Source organism: Oncorhynchus masou, chromosome 12 (genome assembly GCF_036934945.1).
Source record: "Oncorhynchus masou masou isolate Uvic2021 chromosome 12, UVic_Omas_1.1, whole genome shotgun sequence".
Lineage (NCBI taxonomy): Eukaryota > Metazoa > Chordata > Actinopteri > Salmoniformes > Salmonidae > Oncorhynchus > Oncorhynchus masou.
Window position 1 is genome coordinate 90,123,704 of NC_088223.1, and position 21,867 is coordinate 90,145,570.

At 44.8% G+C, this 21,867-nt stretch overlaps 1 protein-coding gene across 2 annotated transcripts in view; it reads right to left on the reverse strand.

Annotated features, from left to right (window-relative positions):
- The window catches only part of LOC135551034 (P2X purinoceptor 1-like), a 24,579-nt gene extending 6,534 nt beyond the window's left edge, over positions 1-18,045 (reverse strand). The window contains exons 1-7 of one of the 2 annotated variants that reach the window (XM_064982410.1): positions 17,392-18,045; positions 16,538-16,616; positions 12,782-12,925; positions 7,325-7,470; positions 6,223-6,313; positions 6,035-6,100; positions 5,542-5,637 (exon numbers count right to left, since the gene is read on the reverse strand). In XM_064982410.1, the coding sequence (XP_064838482.1) occupies positions 5,542-5,637; positions 6,035-6,100; positions 6,223-6,313; positions 7,325-7,470; positions 12,782-12,925; positions 16,538-16,616; positions 17,392-17,477 (708 nt within the window). In that variant the 5' untranslated portion in view covers positions 17,478-18,045. The remainder of the gene's footprint in view (positions 1-5,541; positions 5,638-6,034; positions 6,101-6,222; positions 6,314-7,324; positions 7,471-12,781; positions 12,926-16,537; positions 16,617-17,391) is intronic. The other variant, XM_064982411.1, reaches the window with a different exon arrangement.
- Positions 18,046-21,867: the final 3,822 nt, after the last annotated feature.

Sequence of the window (21,867 nt, forward strand, 5' to 3'; positions counted from 1 at the left end):
CTAGGTTTCTTCCTAGGTTTTGGCTTTTCTAGGGAGTTTTTCCTAGCCACCGTGCTTCTACACCTGCATTGCTTGCTGTTTGGGGTTTTAGGCTGGGTTTCTGTACAGCACTTTGAGATATCAGCTGATGTACGAAGGGCTATATAAATAAATTTGATTTGATTTGATTTGATGTCTTGTTCTAGTGATCTAAAAGGATATCTTCTTTACGCTTTAACAACAGAGCGTCAGTTGGAGTTTGAATTTGCCCAAAGGCGTGCTCTCGCTAAAAACTAGGAGGAAAATAAACACTGCTTTGGATATTATCTGGATAGTCCCCAATAGATGGTTTATAGATGTTCAATTGTCAACTAACTAACCCCTAACTTCAACCCCAGATTCATGTCCCAATATCCCAGCTCATTCCTAACCCTAGACTCAACCCTAACCCAGAACTCCATCATCATGTCCTCATCCCGATTCAACCCTAGCCTCAACCACAACCCAGAACTCCATCTTCATGTCCTCATCCCGATTCAACCTTAGCCTCAACCCTAACCCAGAACTCCATCATCATGTCCTCATCCCGATTCAACCTTAGCCTCAACCCTAACCCAGAACTCCATCATCATGTCCTCATCCCGATTCAACCTTAGCCTCAACCCTAACCCAGAACTCCATCTTCATGTCCTCATCCCAATTCAACCCTAGCCTCAACCACAACCCTAACCCTAGCTTCATGTACATATTCATATCCCAATTCAACCCTAGCCTCAACCACAACCCTAACCCTAGCTTCATGTACATATTCATATCCCAATTCAACCCTGGCCTCAAACACAACCCTAACCCTAGCTTCATGTACATATTCATATCCCAATTCAACTCTAACCCTCAACCACCATCCTAACCCTAGCTTCATGTACATATTCATATCCCAATTCAACCCTAGCCTCAACCACAACCCTAACCCTAGAGTCATGTACATATTCATATTTCGATTCAACCCTGGCCTCAAACACAACCCTAACCCTAGCTTCATGTTAAACAGCCATCACTCGACGGCTACCACCCGGCTACTCAACCCTGCACCTTAGAGGCTGCTGCCCTGTATACATAGACATGGAATCACTGGCCACTTTAATAATGGAACACTAGTCATTTTAATAATGTTTACATACTGCTTTACTCATCTCATATATTGTATTCTATTCTACTGTATTTAGTCAATGCCACTCCGACATTGCTCATCCTAATATTTATATATTCCTTAATTCCATTATTTTACTTTCAAGATGTTCAAAGGTTCATAGATGACCAGCATGGTGACATAACAATAAGCACAGTAGTTGTTGACAGGAGAAATACTCCAGATATAACAGACTGACCCTAGCCCCCGACACATAAACTACTGCAGCATAAATACTGGAGGCTGAGACAGTCACTTTAATAATGTTTACATACTGCTGTACTCATCTCATATGTATATACTGTATTCTATTCTACTGTATTTACTAACTAGTCATTTTAATAATGTATACATACTGCTTTACTCATCTCATATGTATATACTGTATTCTATTCTACTGTATTTACTAACTAGTCATTTTAATAATGTTTATATACTGCTTTACTCATCTCATATGTATATACTGTATTCTATTCTACTGTATTTACTAACTAGTCATTTTAATAATGTTTATATACTGCTTTACTCATCTCATATGTATATACTGTATTCTATTATACTGTATTATAGTCAATGCCACTCTGACATTGCCCATCCTAATATTTATATATTTCATAATTCCATTATTTTACTTTTATATTTGTATGTATTGTTGTGAAATGTTAGAGCTAGCTAGAGCTATGAACTGTTGGAGCTCGGAACACAAGCATTTCGCTACCCCCGCAATAACATCTGCTAAATATGTGTATGTGACCAATAACATCTGCCAACCATGTGTATGTGACCAATAACATCTGCTAACCATGTGTATGTGACCAATAACATCTGCTAACTGTGTGTATGTGACCAATAACATCTGCCAACCATGTGTATGTGACCAATAACCTCTGCTAACTGTGTGTATGTGACCAATAACATCTGCTAACTGTGTGTATGTGACCAATAACATCTGCTAACCGTGTGTATGTGACCAATAACATCTGCTAACCATGTGTATGTGACCAATAACATCTGCTAACCGTGTGTATGTGACCAATAACATCTGCTAACCGTGTGTATGTGACCAATAACATCTGCTAACCGTGTGTATGTGACCAATAACATCTGCTAACCGTGTGTATGTGACCAATAACATCTGCTAACCATGTATGTGACCAATAACATCTGCTAACCATGTGTATGTGACCAATAACATCTGTTAAATGTGACCAATAACATCTGCTAACCATGTGCATGTGACCAATAACATCTGTTAAATATGTGACCAATAACATCTGCTAACCATGTGCATGTGACCAATAACATCTGCTAACCATGTGTATGTGACCAATAACATCTGCTAACCCTGTGCATGTGACCAATAACATCTGCTAACCATGTGCATGTGACCAATAACATCTGTTAAATATGTGACCAATAACATCTGCTAACCATGTGTATGTGACCAATAACATTTGCTAACCATGTGTATGTGACCAATAACATCTGCTAACCCTGTGCATGTGACCAATAACATCTGCTAACTGTGTGTATGTAACCAATAACATCTGCTAACCAAGTGTATGTGACCAATAACATGTGATGTCCACGTCCAAGTGGTTGCATAGCCACAGCGTTTCAGTTGACAGGGAGATTCTCAATTGGGTTAAAAAGTCTGTCCTCCCCTCTACTCCTCCATCCTCCTCTCCGAGCCAGAAAAGTGGTCACCAAATGTATCAAATCAAATCGAAGCTTCACGTGCACAGGACACAGCAAGTGTGTAAGCGGCAACAGTGAAATGCTTATGTCGGAGAGTGTCAATACCTTAATGGTTGAAGGAGTCTTCTTCTCTCCTCAATTGGTGTATCCCCCCCCTCGAATCAGCTGTTTTATCAGTGGGAACTAGTTATATTTCTTTTTAACACTACACATGGGTTGTTCTTGAATTGCGATGGCATTTTTTTCTATATTTGTATGTATCTAAATGTATTTGGATATATCCTCCCTTTCCAGATCAACTTATATGGCAGTTTAATGACTTTAAAGATGAACATTATGTTACCATTGTGCCACCAGTGGGAGAAGAAATTACCATGGACGGTAACACCAATGACACATTTTTTGGAGTCATTTTGTATTTTCTTAAATGAAGGCCACAGATGCTCAAAATCTAAGGTCACCATTTACAAATAATTTACTAAAGTGATATGATTAATCATTTCGCTCACAATTTAATTTCCCTTCATTTTAAATTGAGTAACACCATTGACACCCGGTATTTAGATACAACAAATGATCAATTAAATCCTCAAATTTATGACATCCCAAGAGGATGTGAACACTTCCACACAATCAGACAGCATTTCAATGACAAAAGGAGGCTCAGGGAAGTAAATGGTCGTGCATATAGATTTTTAGTTATTTTCATGAAATAAACACAATTATTTATTAATTTAAAAATGGAATTGTTAAAATACGTTTTTTTAATAGAATTGTATTATTGTTCTATACAATATATTAAATACTTTTGTTTACTTTCTCGCATTCAAGATATCTCTAAATTCGAAAAACATGTCACCACAACCCTACTGGTGTCACTGCTGGGACATGCAAATTTACCTTAAACAATGCATAAAACAGTTTCATTATTGATACACAGTTCAATATAAACAAAAATATGTATGATGCATAACTGTTTATCAATTATAAATAGTTGTTCTTGCATGCAAAAGATGCAAATGCCACCACAATTCAACCATGACCCACATGTATTTCGGAATTCGTCCTCTGTAAACGTCATTTGCCTTATGACGCGCTAGTGGAGGAGTGACATTTCATACAAGTGCATTTGTATCCATGGTTTCCTCTCCTCGCCTCCTCTCCTCTCCTCCTTTCATTTGACCTTTTTCAAAAGGAGGAATCGAGCCAATCCGATTGAGATTTCCCCATAGTTTGCTAGTAGTTTGAGCATGTATAGATCATCTATTAGTGACCATGAAATCGTTGTTTTTTTATTTTCAGGGGAGTCTACTGAGACCAGGGTCTCATGTTCAATGGTGTCCTGAGGACAACAAATTCAACACAAACCTTCCGATTAAAAAATGGATATAAACTACAGGTTACAATAATAAAAAATAATAAAAAAACACCACAATGCATTTTTACATTTGACCAAAACAAATGTAATTCTCATTTAACAAATTCAACATTGGACTCCCAAACTGCTCTAGTGGGACCAGGGAATCAAGACACAGGGAGTTCTGTAGGTTATTTCAAACATTGGGGGCCATTAAAAACTAAGGCAGATTTATCTAATTCGGGTGGAGACCTAAGGAACCTCAAGCATTAACCAATCCTGTGAAGGGGTTTGGTATCTCAGGTTTTATACTTCAACAGTGAAGTTAGGTAGGTCGGAGGCTTGTGTAGTAGAGCTTTGTAAACGAAAAGGGAATAGTGATGTGATGCCGGTCACATTCTGTTAAAGGACCCCAAAGTACACACATCCCTGGGTTGCTCCTCTTTTCAGTTCGCTGCAGCTAGCGACTGGAACGAGCTGCAACAAACACTCAAACTGGACAGTTTTATCTCTTCATTCAAAGACTCAATCATGGACACTCTTACTGACAGTTGTGGCTGCTTAGCGTGATGTATTGTTGTCTCTACCTTCTTGCCCTTTGTGTTGTTGTCTGTTCCCAATAATGTTTGTACCCTGTGTTGTGCTGCTACCATGTTGTGTTGCTACCATGTTATTACCATGTTGTGTTGCTACCATGTTGTGTTGCTGCCATGTTGTTGTCATGCTGTGTTGCTACTATGTTATTATGTTGCTGCCATGTTGTGGTGCTACCATGTTGTTGTCATGTTGTGTTGCTACCATTCTGTGTTGTCATGTGTTGCTGCCTTGCTATGTTGTTATCTTAGGTCTCTCTTTATGTAGTGTTGTCTCGTCTCTTGTCGTGGTGTGTATTTTGGTCCCATATTTATATTTTATTTTGAATCCCAGCCCCGGTCCCCACAGGTGGCCTTTCGGTATTCATTGTAAATAAGAATTTGTTCTTAACTGACATGCCTCGTTAAATAAAAGGTTCATATGAAATAAATACAAATCCACGGGGCTTAAATGAGGACCAGTCAAACTTTTGATACAGGATGCAGTGGTACGTATTAGAAATGAAGTGGGATACAATATCCTTCCCCAAAGGAGGAGCAAATTACTATTATTATGTATTTCTTAGAGAGACAACACATGAACTGTTGGGTAAATTATCATGTGTACTGTTGAGGATCTGTCTGCCCAGTTTTCTGCACAACTAATTATTTTTTTCTTTTAATGCCTCTTTGCTGCCACCTGGTGTTTAAACTGGATGTTACGCAACAGTTTGATGTAAACTCACCTTCTCCATCGTTTCAGTGACCTTGAATTTCATGTTGTTGTAGAATTCCCTCTTGGGTAGTAGATACAGGAGAATCAGATCACATACTACAGTTGCCTTTGGAAACAGCACAAGTAGAGCACAATTTGAGCCTGAGAAATATTATATAAATGTAATTATGTGAACACAACTACCTCCATTACATTGTTTAATAGATAAACATGTTTGTTTAGTCTATTTCTATACAAGCTGTTTAAGAGATATACAGTAGACTACTGGAGATTCTGTAAGTTTTGCAGTATCAGATAAGATATATATTATCAGGTAAGATGTGTAGTATTAGATAGGATGTGTAGTATTATACAGGATTAGACAGGATGTGTTGTATTAGACAGGATGTGTTGTATTAGACAGGATGTGTTGTATTAGACAGGATGTGTTGTATTAGACAGGATGTGTAGTATTAGACAGGAAGTGTAGTATTAGACAGGAAGTGTAGTTTTGAAAGACTCACCACTCCAAAGATTCCAACACCAGATCCTATAGCTGTTAGTGTTGGAATGATATCAAATTTTCTGGCCTGGAAAATAACAATAACATCAACAATCTTTAAACTTTTTAAATCTACAGTCGTAAGGGAGGAATTCAAAAATACTGTCTGGAATTTTACAAGGATCGCAATCATGAACTTCATGAACTTACCACTGAACGAACAATGATGTCAAATCGAATCCCAAATACTTTCAGAAGCGTCCTTTTCTCCTGCTTGTCCTCCATATAGTGCTTTGCATACCTAAAGCACAACATTTAGACACACTTTTCAGCCTCTAGGCTCGTCTTCAGATCTGTATCTCTCCTCTGCTTTTCACATGACCCGAGCCATGCAACTAAGAAGAGTGAGCTGTATAATGAATAGTGTTACTTCCTTAGTCGCATGGTTAGCACGACCCCCAATGGTTAGCACGACCCCCAATGGTTAGCACGACCTCCAATGGTTAGCACGACCTCCAATGGTTAGCACGACCCCCAATGGTTAGCACGACCCCCAATGGTTAGCACGACCCCAATGGTTAACACGACCCCCATGGCTAACACGACCCCAATGGCTAACACGACCCCCATGGCTAAAACGACTCCCATGGCTAACACGACCCCAATGGCTAACACGACCCCCATGGCTAACACGACCCCCATGGCTAACACGACCCCCATGGCTAACACGACCCCCATGGCTAACACGACCCCAATGGCTAACACGACCCCCATGGCTAACACGACCCCCATGGCTAACACGACCCCCAATGGCTAACACGACCCCAATGGCTAACACGACCCCAATGGCTAACACGACCCCCATGGCTAACACGACCCCCAATGGCTAACATGACCCCAATGGCTAACACGACCCCCAATGGCTAACACGACCCCAATGGCACCTTTCTCAGTGTTTTTATTTCATTTATTTGGAATCTTAGCTCAGAAAAGGCTTTTCAATTTACAATAAGAAAGTGGCCCTTACAAGAACAACCAACACCATACCTCGTTACCAATAACCAACATCATACCTCTTTACCAATAACACCACCATCATACCTCGTTGCCAATAACACCATCATCATCATACAAGAATGATCAATAAATACTTTGTTAATGATTTATTGAGACAGGAAATGTAGAAGAGAATGAGACAGGAGATTGCGAGTCAGAAGGGCAGTAAGTTGGACTTCAAAACCCATGCTGACTCTGGTACACATTTGTGCCAGGGTCTGCAGCACGAACCACAAGACAATGATGCTTTATTTACCTGAAGTTGTATCCCACAGATGCTCTGGCCGTGTCTGCCTCGTCGGGGTTTCCATAGAGACCGTGGAAGGAGTAGATCGGTTTACAGTCTGACTGGTCATGGTCCAGGTTACAGGTCCAGTCAATGATGATACCAATCGCCCCACCCTGTCAGATCAATCAATACATCTAGTCAATGATGTTACCACTAACCCCAAACAGCACGATACTATCAACAACAATACATCCAGTCAATGATGTTACCACTAACCCCAAACAGCACGATAATATCAACAACAATACATCCAGTCAATGATGTTACCACTAACCCCAAACAGCACGATACTATCAACAACAATACATCCAGTCAATGATGTTACCACTAACCCCAAACAGCACGATACTATCAACAACAATACATCCAGTCAATGATGTTACCACTAACCCCAAACAGCACGATACTATCAATACATCTAGTCAATGATGTTACCACTATCCCCAAACAGCACGATACTATCAACAACAATACATCCAGTCAATGATGTTACCACTAACCCCAAACAGCACGATAATATCAACAACAATACATCCAGTCAATGATGTTACCACTAACCCCAAACAGCACGATACTATCAACAACAATACATCCAGTCAATGATGTTACCACTAACCCCAAACAGCACGATACTATCAACAACAATACATCCAGTCAATGATGTTACCACTAACCCCAAACAGCACGATACTATCAACAACAATACATCTAGTCAATGAGGGTACCACTAACCCCAAACAGCACGATACTATCAATACATCCAGTCAATGATGTTACCACTAACCCCAAACAGCACGATACTATCAACAACAATACATCCAGTCAATGATGTTACCACTAACCCCAAACAGCACGATACTATCAACAACAATACATCTAGTCAATGATGTTACCGCTAACCCCAAACAGCACGATACTATCAATACATCCAGTCAATGATGTTACCACTAACCCCAAACAGCACGATACTATCAACAACAATACATCCAGTCAATGATGTTACCACTAACCCCAAACAGCACGATAATATCAACAACAATACATCCAGTCAATGATGTTACCACTAACCCCAAACAGCACGATAATATCAACAACAATACATCCAGTCAATGATGTTACCACTATCCCCAAACAGCACGATACTATCAACAACTATACATCCAGTCAATGTTGTTACCACTAACACCAAACAGCACGATACCATAAATACATCCAGTCAATGATGTTACCACTAACCCCAAACAGCACGATACTATCAATACATCCAGTCAATGTTGTTACCACTAACACCAAACAGCACGATACCATAAATACATCCAGTCAATGATGTTACCACTAACCCCAAACAGCACGATACTATCAATACATCCAGTCAATGATGTTACCACTAACCCCAAACAGCACGATACTATCAATACATCCAGTCAATGATGTTACCACTAACCCCAAACAGCACGATACTATCAATACATCCAGTCAATGATGTTACCACTAACCCCAAACAGCACGATACTATCAATACATCCAGTCAATGAGGGTACCACTAACCCCAAACAGCACGATACTATCAACAACAATACATCCAGTCAATGATGTTACCCCTAACCCCAAACAGCACGATACTATCAATACATCCAGTCAATGATGTTACCACTAACCCCAAACAGCACGATACCATAAATACATCCAGTCAATGATGTTACCACTAACCCCAAACAGCACGATACTATCAATCCATCCAGTCAATGATGTTACCACTAACCCCAAACAGCACGATACTATCAATACATCCAGTCAATGATGTTACCACTAACCCCAAACAGCACGATACCATCAACAACAATACATCCAGTCAATGATGTTACCACTAACCCCAAACAGCACGATACTATCAATACATCCAGTCAATGATGTTACCACTAACCCCAAACAGCACGATACTATCAATACATCCAGTCAATGATGTTACCACTAACCCCAAACAGCACGATACTATCAACAACAATACATCCAGTCAATGAGGGTACCACTAACCCCAAACAGCACGATACCATCAATACATCCAGTCAATGAGGGTACCACTAACCCCAAACAGCCCGATACTATCAACAACAATACATCCAGTCAATGTTGTTACCACTAACCCCAAACAGCACGATACTATCAACAACAATACATCCAGTCAATGATGTTACCACTAACCCCAAACAGCACGATACTATCAACAACAATACATCCAGTCAATGAGGGTACCACTAACCCCAAACAGCACGATACCATCAATACATCCAGTCAATGAGGGTACCACTAACCCCAAACAGCACGATACTATCAACAACAATACATCCAGTCAATGAGGGTACCACTAACCCCAAACAGCACGATACCATCAACAACAATACATCCAGTCAATGAGGGTACCACTAACCCCAAACAGCACGATACTATCAACAACAATACATCCAGTCAATGTTGTTACCACTAACCCCAAACAGCACGATACTATCAACAACAATACATCCAGTCAATGAGGGTACCACTAACCCCAAAACAGCACGATACCATCAACAACAATACATCCAGTCAATGATGTTACCACTAACCCCAAACAGCACGATAATATCAACAACAATACATCCTGTCAATGATGTTACCACTAACCCCAAACAGCACGATACTATCAACAACAATACATCCAGTCAATGATGTTACCACTAACCCCAAACAGCACGATACTATCAACAACAATACATCCAGTCAATGATGTTACCACTAACCCCAAACAGCACGATACTATCAATACATCCAGTCAATGATGTTACCACTAACCCCAAACAGCACGATACCATAAATACATCCAGTCAATGATGTTACCACTAACCCCAAACAGCACGATACTATCAATCCATCCAGTCAATGTTGTTACCACTAACCCCAAACAGCACGATACTATCAACAACAATACATCCAGTCAATGAGGGTACCACTAACCCCACACAACACGATACCATCAATACATCCAGTCAATGAGGGTACCACTAACCCCACACAACACGATACCATCAATACAACCAGTCAATGAGGGTACCACTAACCCCAAACAGCACGATAATATCAACAACAATACATCCAGTCAATGTTGTTACCACTAACCCCAAACAGCACGATACTATCAACAACATAAGCAATCAACGGAGGAATCAATAACACCAGTGTCTTCAAACACTTTTTAAATCAGTTGCAATTTGAGTGTTCTACTAAGATTTCACTCAGAAATTACATTTGACAGAGCATACCTCGCTACCAATAACACCATCATTACACCTTGTTACCAATCACACCCGCTTCATACCTCGTTACCAATAACACCATTATCATACCTCCATCATACCTCGCTACCAATAACACCATCATTACACCTTGTTACCAATCACACCCGCTTCATACCTCGCTACTAATAACACCACCATCATACCTCACCTCCATCATACCTCGTTACCAATAACACCATTATCATACCTCCATCATACTCGCTACCAATACCACCACCATCATACCTCGCTACCAATAACACCAGCATCATACCTCGTTACCAATAACACCACCATCATACCTCGCTACCAATAACACCACCATCATACCTCACCTCCATCATACCGTTACCAATAACACCTCCATCATACCTCGCTACCAATAACACCACCATCATACCTCGCTACCAATACCACCACCATCATACCCGTCACCAATAACACCATCATTACACCTTGTTACCAATCACACCCGCTTCATACCTCGTTACCAATAACACCATCATTACACCTTGTTACCAATCACACCCGCTTTATACCTCGCTACTAATAACACCACAATCATATCATGTCACCAATAACACCATCATCATACTCGTTACTAATAACACCATCATCATACTCGTTACCAATAACACCACCTTCATCATACCTCACCTCTATCATACCTCGCTACCAATAACACCATCATCATACCTCACCTCCATCATACCTCGTTACCAATAACACCACCATCATACCTTGTTACCAATAACACCACCATCATCATACCTCACCTCCATCATACCTCGCTACCAATAACACCACCATCATACCGTTACCAATAACACCACCATCATACCTCACCTCTATCATACTCGTTACCAATAACACCATCATCATACCTCACCTCCATCATACCTCGCTACCAATAACACCACCATCATACCTTGTTACCAATAACACCACCATCATCATACCTCACCTCCATCATACCTCGTTACCAATAACACCATCATCATACCCGCTACCAATAACACCATCATCATACCTCACCTCCATCATACCTCGTTACCAACACCACCATCATCATACCTCACCTCCATCATACCTCGTTACCAGTAACACCACCATCATACCCGTTACTAATAACACCACCAACATCATACCTCGTTACCAATAACACCACCATCATACCTCGCTACCAATAACACCAACATCATACCTCGTTACCAATAACACCACCATCATACCTCGTTACCAATAACACCAACATCATACCTCGTTACCAATAACACCAACATCATACCTCGTTACCAATAACACCAACATCATACCTCGTTACCAATAACACCAACATCATACCTCGTTACCAATAACACCAACATCATACCTCGCTACCCAATAACACCAACATCATACCTCGTTACCAATAACACCAACATCATACCTCGTTACCAATAACACCAACATCATACCTCGTTACCAATAACACCAACATCATACCTCGTTACCAATAACACCAACATCATACCTCGTTACCAATAACACCAACATCATACCTCGCTACCAATAACACCAACATCATACCTCGTTACCAATAACACCAACCTCATACCTCGTTACCAATAACACCATCATCATACCTGCTACCAATAACACCAACATCATACCTTCGTTACCAATAACACCAACATCATACCTCGTTACCAATAACACCACCATCATACCTCGTTACCAATAACACCAACATCATACCTCGTTACCAATAACACCATCATCATACCTCACCTCCATCATACCTCGTTACCAATAACACCATCATCATACCTCACCTCCATCATACCTCGTTACCAATAACACCACCAACATCATACCTCGTTACCAATAACACCATCATCATACCTCATTACCAATAACACCACCATCATACCTCATTACCAATAACACCAACACCATACCTCGTTACCAATAACACCAACATCATACCTCGCTTCCAATAACACCACCATCATCATACCTCGTTACCAATAACACAGCTATTATACCTCATTACACCAAAAACACAACCATACAGGGACTGACAGGTACTTGCAAACCCCTTCACTCATAAATATAATAGCATATTGCTCACCACTTTGGCTATGGCGGCGAAGTTGAAGCCAGACATCTGTACCAAGTCGCCCAGTCTGAAAATGGGACACAGTGGGGCCGTCTCTGGGTCATACAGGCAACTTTTGATGTACTGATTGTCGATACCTTCTACGAGGTTACACCTAGAGTGAGAACAGGAAGAGATCTATATATATATACTGTACTTGTTATGTAGCAAAATAGATATTTGAATCAATATCACATTTGGGACCTGCTCCATATTCAGTGCATAGCTACATACACAATATGTGTGTGATGTAATGCATGTTTCAAACATGGCAACCATTGCCTGAGGCTCCTTAATGGTCCTCTGGTCACTTCACTCATAGAAGAAACGGTGCCATCTAGAACCCTGTTCCCGGAGTTCCGCAGGGCTTGCAAGGATGTCGTTCCAACGAGGCGCCACACCTGACCATCTGAGCTAATTGATCAGTTCAGTGATTGCCTCAATTCAACACACCTGGTCTTCCAGGACCACGGTTGCCTATCCCTGATCTAGAACCTAAAGCGCTTCTTCGGCTGTCCCCATAGGGAGAACCCTTCGAAGAACCCTTTTTGGTTCCAGGTAAAACCCCTCGGAAACCCTTTTTTTCTAAGAGCACAGGCTGGTGGATGTGGTGTAAGATGTTATTTATTATCCTGCCGACCTGCTCTATATTAAAAAATATATAAGTCAGTTAAGCCAAACCCGGGACGACCCTGGGCCAATTGTGCGCCACCCTATGGGACTCCAAATACCAATTGGATGTGATCCAGCCTGGATTCAAGCCAGGGACTGCAGTGACCCACTCTTGCACTGAGATACAGTGCCTTAGACCGCTGCGCCACTCGGGAGCCTGATATATGGTCTGAGGCCTTAATGTTCTGCTCCCCCACAGAAGAGCAGAGAGGGGGCAGTATTATTAACAGTGATGTATACAAACCCTAGATTGCTGATGCTATGTATGAGAGGCTTTGAAGCCAACAGTCGGCCATATTGGTACTCCCCAGTAGGAGCAGTCCTCCATAGGAATGAATGGAATTCTACAGTATTTCAATTCAATGTGACAAAATGACATGTATTTAAGTATTTTTTTGTTCTTGTATTGGGGACAGTAACATCAGTAATCTACTTGAAGGAAAATGTTTTTATATACAGTATTAGTCAAAGGTTTTGACACAACTACTCATTCAAGGGTTTCTCTTACTTTTTACTATTTTCTACATTGTAGAATAATAGTGAAGACATCGGAACTATGAAATAACACATATGGAATCATGTAGTAACCAAAAAAGTGTTAAACAAATCAAAATGTATTTTATATTTGAGATTCTTCAAAGTAGCCACCCTTTGCCTTGATGACAGCTGTGCACACTCTTGGCATTCTCTCAGCCAGCTTCACCTGGAATGCTTTTCCAACAGTATTGAAGGAGTTCCCACATATGTTGAGCACTTGTTGGCTGCTTTTCCTTCACTCTGCGGTCCAACCTATCCCAAAACATCTCAACTGGGTTGAGGTCGGGTGATTGTGGAGGCCAGGTAATCTAATGCAGCACTCCATGACGCTCCTTCTTGGTCAAATAGCCCCTATACAGCCTGGAGGTGTATAATAGTCCCACTAAGTGCGAACCAGATGGGATGGCGTATCGCTGCAGAATGCTGTGGTAGCCATGCTGGTTAAGTGTGCCTTGAATTCTAAATAAATAATTGACAGTGTCACCAGCAAAGCACCATCACACCTCCTCCTCCATGCTTCACGGTGGGAACCACACATGCGGAGATCATCCATTCACCTACTCTGAGTCTCACAAAGGCACAGCGGGTTGGACCCAAAATCTCAAATTTGGACTCATCAGACCAAAGGACAGATTTTCAACAGTCGAATGTCTATTGCCTGTGTTTCTTGGCCCAAGCAAGTCTCTTCATCTTATTGGTGTCCTTCAGTAGTTTCCTTTGGAGTCTTTGCAGCAATGTGACCATGAATGTCTGATTCACGCAGTCTCTTCTGAAAAGTTGGTGTTGAGATGTGTCTGTTACTTTAATTCTGTGAAGCATTTATTTGGGCTGAAATTTCTGAGGTCCAGTTAACTCTAATGAACTTATCCTCTGCAGCAGAGGTAACTCTGGGCCTTCCTTTCCTGTGGCGGTCCTCATGAGAGACAGTTTCATCATACCACAGCAGACATAACTCTGGGTCTTCCTTTCCTGTGGCGGTCCTCATGAGAGACAGTTTCATCATACCACAGCAGAGGTAACTCTGGGTCTTCCTTTCCTGTGGTGGTCTTCATGAGAGACAGTTTCATCATACCACAGCAGAGGTAACTCTGGGTCTTCCTTTCCTGTGGTGGTCTTCATGAGAGACAGTTTCATCATACCACAGCAGACATAACTCGGGGTCTTCCTTTCCTGTGGCGGTCCTCATGAGAGACAGTTTCATCATACCACAGCAGACATAACTCGGGGTCTTCCTTTCCTGTGGAGGTCCTCATGAGAGACAGTTTCATCATACCACAGCAGAGGTAACTCTGGGTCTTCCTTTCCTGTGGAGGTCCTCATGAGAGACAGTTTCATCATACCACAGCAGAGGTACCTCTGGGTCTTCCTTTCCTGTGGCGGTCCTCATGAGAGACAGTTTCATCACAGCTCTTGGTGGTTTTTGCGACTGCACATGAAGAAACTTTAAGTTCTTGAAATGTTCTGTATTGACTGACCTTCATGTCAGTAATGGACTGTCGTTTCTCTTCGCTTATTTGAGCTGTTCTTGCCATAATATGGACTTGGTCTTTTACCAAATAGGGATATCTTCTGTACACCACCCCTACCTTGTCACAACACAACTGATTGGCTCAAACACAGTAAGAAGAAAATAAATTCCACAAATTAACTTTTAGAAGGCACACCAGTTAGTATAAAATGCATTCCAGTTGACTACCTCATGAAGCTGGTTGAGAGAAAGAGTGTGCCAAGAGTGTGCAAAGCTGTCATCAAGGCAAAGGGTGGCTACTTTGAAGAATCTCAAATATAAAATTGGAGTGGCCATCACAAAGCCCTGTCCTCAATCCTATAGAAAATGTGTGGGCAGAACTGAAAAAGTATGTGCGAGCAAGGAGGCCTACAAACCTGACTCAGTTACACCAGCTCTGTTAGGAGGAATGGGCCTGACCTCAGCTCACTATCAGGGAGTTACTGAATGACCTGCCACCGACCTGACCTCAGCTCTCTATCAGGAGTTACTGAATGACCTGCCACCAACCTGACCTCAGCTCGCTATCAGGAGTTACTGAATGACCTGCCACTAAGCTGACCTCAGCTCGCTATCAGGGAGTTACTGAATGACCTGCCACCGACCTGACCTCAGCTCTCTATCAGGGAGTTACTGAATGACCTGCCACTAAGCTGACCTCAGCTCGCTATCAGGGAGTTACTGAATGACCTGCCACTAAGCTGACCTCAGCTCGCTATCAGGGAAACAGGAGGGGAGAGATGTCCTCATGTTGTTGCTATGCTAATTGGCAATGGTGTGGTAATGGTATGGTTATTTTTCTGTATAATGTTTGGCAGGATTGTGTAGGTTCAGAGAGACAGACACCACCTGTGTCCAGCACAGCTTATCGTGCAAATACTAATGATATTAGGAAGAGGAAGCAACTATTTAATGCTTTTATGAGTATTATAGACTGGATCCATGGTTATTCTCCTCATTTTCAATAGGCGTTGATGAAAGGATGCACGTGGTGTATCAAACAGGGGTCTTACCGTAACACCATAGGCTGGAAAGTTGATTGTGTTTTTGATGAACAGTGTGAAGTTCTCTGCCGACATCAACAGCGCAGGGCTGCACAGGAAACAGTAGAACACATGAAAACAAAGACCAACAAAGCATAAACACACACACACACACACACGGACACACACAGACCCACACAGACACACACACACAGACACACACACACACACACAGACACACACACACAGAAACACACACAGACACACACACAGACACACACACAGACACACACACAGACACACACAGACACACACAGACCCACACAGACACACACACACGGACACACACGGACACACACAGACACACACAGACCCACACAGACACACACAGACACACACAGACACACACAGACACACACAGACACACACGGACACACACAGACACACACAGACCCACACAGACACACACAGACACACACACAGACACACACACACACACACAGACACACACACAGACACACACACAGACCCACACAGACACACACAGACACACACACAGACACACACAGACACACAGAGACACACACACAGACACACACACAGACACACACAGACACACAGAGACACACACACAGACACACACACACAGACACACACACAGACACACACACAGACACACACAGACACACACACAGACACACACAGACACACACAGAAAGGTCATAACAAGAAATTGGTAGAGACCGTTTTCATTTCATCAGCCTACAAATAATTTGGGTAGAGTCCAAAGGTTGTTCAGTACCATTCAGTACATAACACTTCTGATGAGTAATTAAAATGTTACACCTGTAAAGCTTTAACATAATTTGATTGATCTGACATACTCTGGGATACTGCCGTCATCTTCCACAGGACACCAGGCGAGCACCTCACACATCTTGGTTGTGTTCACCAAACACGTCCCCGTCATATGTCCTTGGGGTGGGGGTGGGGTGGGGCAGTGGGACAAAGACACGGAGAAAAGACACGAGGGATATAGCTTTTCCAACACGGAGTAACAACTATGAGCCCACAGATTAGGGTTGTCACCATGTCAGTGAGGCGACACTCGAGAGGTTTCGTGGAAAGGACACAACACATGAAGCTGACTGAATACCCTGAGGACAACAGTCCTAATGCTGGAAACAAGCAGCCTGATGTTGTCACCCAGAATCACATGTTTCTTTAATATATCACACTATGTTCCATACAGCAGGGTTTTGTAACGAATCAATGCGTTTGGACTGCTTTGTGTTCTCCTTGTTGCCAGGGGAAAATCAGTTATCGTAGTATCGTGATACTGGTATCGTGACAACTCTACCACAGATGAGGATGTCTTTTAACTCGAAGAAATGACTTCCACTTTAAATAGAATTGCTGTTTCAATCATCCACTCATACGAATGTCTTAAAATCTTGACTAAAATGTGTCTCATTACAGAACACCAAAGGAAATGGGTTCAGTGAGTCTCTTTCATCTCTCACTGATTTTATACTGTAAGGATCATTTTTTCTGCATGATAAGCATGGCTATTATCTGTGTGTGGTCCTGCCTCCCTGGTCCTGCCTCCCTGGTCCTGCCTCCCTGGTCCTGTCTCTCTGGTCCTGTCTCTCCCTGGTCCTGTCTCTCCCTGTCCTGTCTCTCTGGTCCTGTCTCTCCCTGGTCCTGTCTCTCCCTGTCCTGTCTCTCTGGTCCTGCCTCTCTGGTCCTGTCTCTCTGGTCCTGTCTCTCCCTGTCCTGTCTCTCCCTGGTCCTGTCTCTCACTGTCCTATCTCTCACTGTCCTGTCTCTCCCTGTCCTGTCTCTCTGGTCCTGTCTCTCTGGTCCTGTCTCTCCCTGTCCTGTTGCTCCCTGTCCTGTTTCTCCCTGTCCTATTTCTCCCTGTCCTGTCTCTCCCTGTCCTGTTTCTCCCTTTTCCTGTCTCTCTGGTCCTGTCTCTCTGGTCCTGTCTCTCCCTGTCCTGTCTCTCTGGTCCTGTCTCTCCCTGTCCTGTCTCTCTGGTCCTGTCTCTCCCTGGTCCTGTCTCTCCCTGTCCTGTCTCTCCCTGTCCTGTCTCTCTGGTCCTGTCTCTCCCTGGTCCTGTCTCTCCCTGTCCTGTCTCTCCCTGTCCTGACTCTCCCTGGTCCTGTCTCTCCCTGGTCCTGTCTCTCCCTGTCCTGTCTCTCCCTGTCCTGTCTCTCTGGTCCTGTCTCTCCCTGGTCCTGTCTCTCCCTGGTCCTGTCTCTCCCTGTCCTGTCTCTCCCTGTCCTGTCTCTCTGGTCCTGTCTCTCTGGTCCTGCCTCTCCCTGGTCCTGTCTCTCCCTGTCCTGTCTCTCCCTGTCCTGTCTCTCCCTGTCCTGTCTCTCTGGTCCTGTCTCTCCCTGTCCTGACTCTCCCTGGTCCTGTCTCTCCCTGGTCCTGTCTCTCCCTGTCCTGTCTCTCCCTGTCCTGTTTCTCCCTGGTCCTGTTGCTCCCTGGTCCTGTCTCTCCCTGTCCTGTCTCTCCCTGTCCTGTCTCTCTGGTCCTGTCTCTCCCTGTCCTGTCTCTCCCTGTCCTGTCTCTCCCTGTCCTGTCTCTCCCTGTCCTGTCTCTCTGGTCCTGTCTCTCCCTGGTCCTGTTTCTCCCTGTCCTGTTTCTCCCTGTCCTGTCTCTCCCTGTCCTGTCTCTCTGGTCCTGTCTCTCCCTGTCCTGTCTCTCCCTGTCCTGTCTCTCTGGTCCTATTTCTCCCTGTCCTGTCTCTCCCTGTCCTGTCTCTCTGGCCCTGCCTCTCCCTGTCCTGTCTCTCCCTGTCCTGTCTCTCTGGTCCTGCCTCTCCCTGGTCCTGTTGCTCCCTGTCCTGTTTCTCCCTGTCCTGTCTCTCCCTGTCCTGTTTCTCCCTGTCCTGTCTCTCCCTGTCCTGTTTCTCCCTTTTCCTGTCTCTCTGGTCCTGTCTCTCTGGTCCTGTCTCTCCCTGGTCCTGTCTCCCTCCCTGTCCTGTCTCTCCCTGTCCTGTCTCTCTGGTCCTGCCTCTCCATGGTCCTGTCTCTCCCTGTCCTGTCTCTCCCTGTCCTGTCTCTCCCTGTCCTGTCTCTCTGGTCCTGTCTCTCCCTGTCCTGTCTCTCCCTGTCCTGTCTCTCCCTGTCCTGACTCTCCCTGGTCCTGTCCCCTCCCTGGTCCTGTCTCTCCCTGTCCTGTCTCTCCCTGTCCTGTCTCTCTGGTCCTGTCTCTCCCTGTCCTGTCTCTCCCTGTCCTGTCTCTCCCTGTCCTGTCTCTCTGGTCCTGTCTCTCCCTGTCCTGTCTCTCCCTGTCCTGTCTCTCCCTGTCCTGTTTCTCTGGTCCTGTTTCTCCCTGGTCCTGTTGCTCCCTGTCCTGTTTCTCCCTGTCCTGTCTCTCTGTCCTGTCTCTCCCTGGTCCTGTTTCTCCCTGTCCTGTCTCTCTGTTCCTGTCTCTCCCTGTCCTGTTTCTCCCTGTCCTGTCTCTCTGGTCCTGTCTCTCCCTGTCCTGTTTCTCCCTGTCCTGTCTCTCTTGGTCCTGTCTCTCCCTGTCCTGTTTCTCCCTGTCCTGTCTCCCCCCTGTCCTGTCTCTCTGGTCCTGTCTCTCCCTGGTCCTGTCTCTCCCTGTCCTGTCCCTCCCTGTCCTGTTTCTCCCTGTCCTGTCTCCCTGTCCTGTTTCTCCCTGGTCCTGTCTCTCCCTGGTCCTGTCTCTCCCTGTCCTGTCTCCCCCTGTCCTGTCTTTCTGGTCATGTCACCCCAGTCCTGTCTCTCTGGTCCTGTCTCTCCCTGTCCTGTCTCTCCCTGTCCTGTCTCTCCCTGTCCTGTCTCTCCCTGTCCTGTCTCTCCCTGTCCTGTTTCTCCCTGTCCTGTCTCCCTGTCCTGTCTCTCTGGTCCTGTCTCTCCCTGTCCTGTTTCTCCCTGTCCTGTCTCTCTGGTCCTGTCTCTCCCTGTCCTGTTTCTCCTGTCCTGTCTCCCTGTCCTGTCTCTCTGGTCCTGTCTCTCCCTGGTCCTGTCTCTCCCTGTCCTGTCTCTCCCTGTCCTGTTTCTCCCTGTCCTGTCTCCCCCTGTCCTGTTTCTCCCTGGTCCTGTCTCTCCCTGGTCCTGTCTCTCCCTGTCCTGTCTTTCTGGTCATGTCACCCCAGTCCTGTCTCTCTGGTCCTGTCTCTCCCTGTCCTGTCTCTCCCTGTCCTGTCTCTCCCTGTCCTGTCTCTCCCTGTCCTGTTTCTCCCTGTCCTGTCTCCCCCTGTCCTGTCTCTCTGGTCCTGTCTCTCCCTGTCCTGTTTCTCCCTGTCCTGTCTCTCTGGTCCTGTCTCTCCCTGTCCTGTTTCTCCCTGTCCTGTCTCTCCCTGTCCTGTCTCTCTGGTCCTGTCTCTCCCTGGTCCTGTCTCTCCCTGTCCTGTCTCTCCCTGTCCTGTCTCTCCCTGTCCTGTTTCTCCCTGTCCTGTCTCCCCCTGTCCTGTCTTTCTGGTCCCGTCACCCCAGTCCTGTCTCTCTGGTCCTGTCTCTCTGGTCCTGTCTCTCCCTGTCCTGTCTCTCCCTGTCCTGTTCTCCTGTCCCTGGTCCTGTCTCTCCCTGTCCTGTCTCTCCCTGTCCTGTCTCCCCCTCTCCCTGTCCTGTCTCTCCCTGTCCTGTTTCTCCCTGTCCTGTCTCCTCCCTGTCCTGTCTCTCTGTCCTGTCTCTGGTCCTGTCTCCTGTTTCTCCCTGTCCCTGTCTCTCTGGTCCTGTCTCTCCCTGTCCTGTTTCTCCTGTCTCCTGTCCTGTCTCCCTGTCCTGTCCTCTCTCTGGTCCTGTCTCTCCCTGGTGATGTCTCTCCCTGTCCTGTCTCTCCCTGTCCTGTTTCTCCCTCCTGGTCCTGTTTCTCCCTGTCCCCTGGTCCTGTTTCTCCCTTGTCCTGTCTCTCTGGTCCTGTCCCTGTCCTGTCTCTCCCTGGTCCTGTCTCTCCCTGTCCTGTTTCTCCCTGTCCTGTCTCTCTGGTCCTGTCTCTCCTCTGTCCTGTCTCTCCCTGTCCTGTCTCTCTGGTCCTGTCTCTCCCTGTCCTGTTGCTCCCTGTCCTGTCTCTCCCGGGTCCTGTCTCTCCCTGTCCTGTTTCTCCCTGTCCTGTCTCTCCCTGGTCCTGTTTCTCCCTGGTCCTGTCTCTCTCCCTGGTCCTGTCTCTCCCTGTCCTGTCTCCCTGGTCCTGTCTCTCCCTGTCCTGTCTCTCCCTGTCGTCCTGTCTCCCTGGTCCTGTCTCTCTGGTCCTGCCCTCCCTGTCCTGTCTCTCCCTGTCCTGTCTCTCCCTGTCCTGTCTCTCTGGTCCTGTCTCTCCCTGGTCCCTGTCCTGTCTCTCCCTGTCCTGACTCTCCCTGTCCTGTCTCTCCCTGTCCTGTCTCT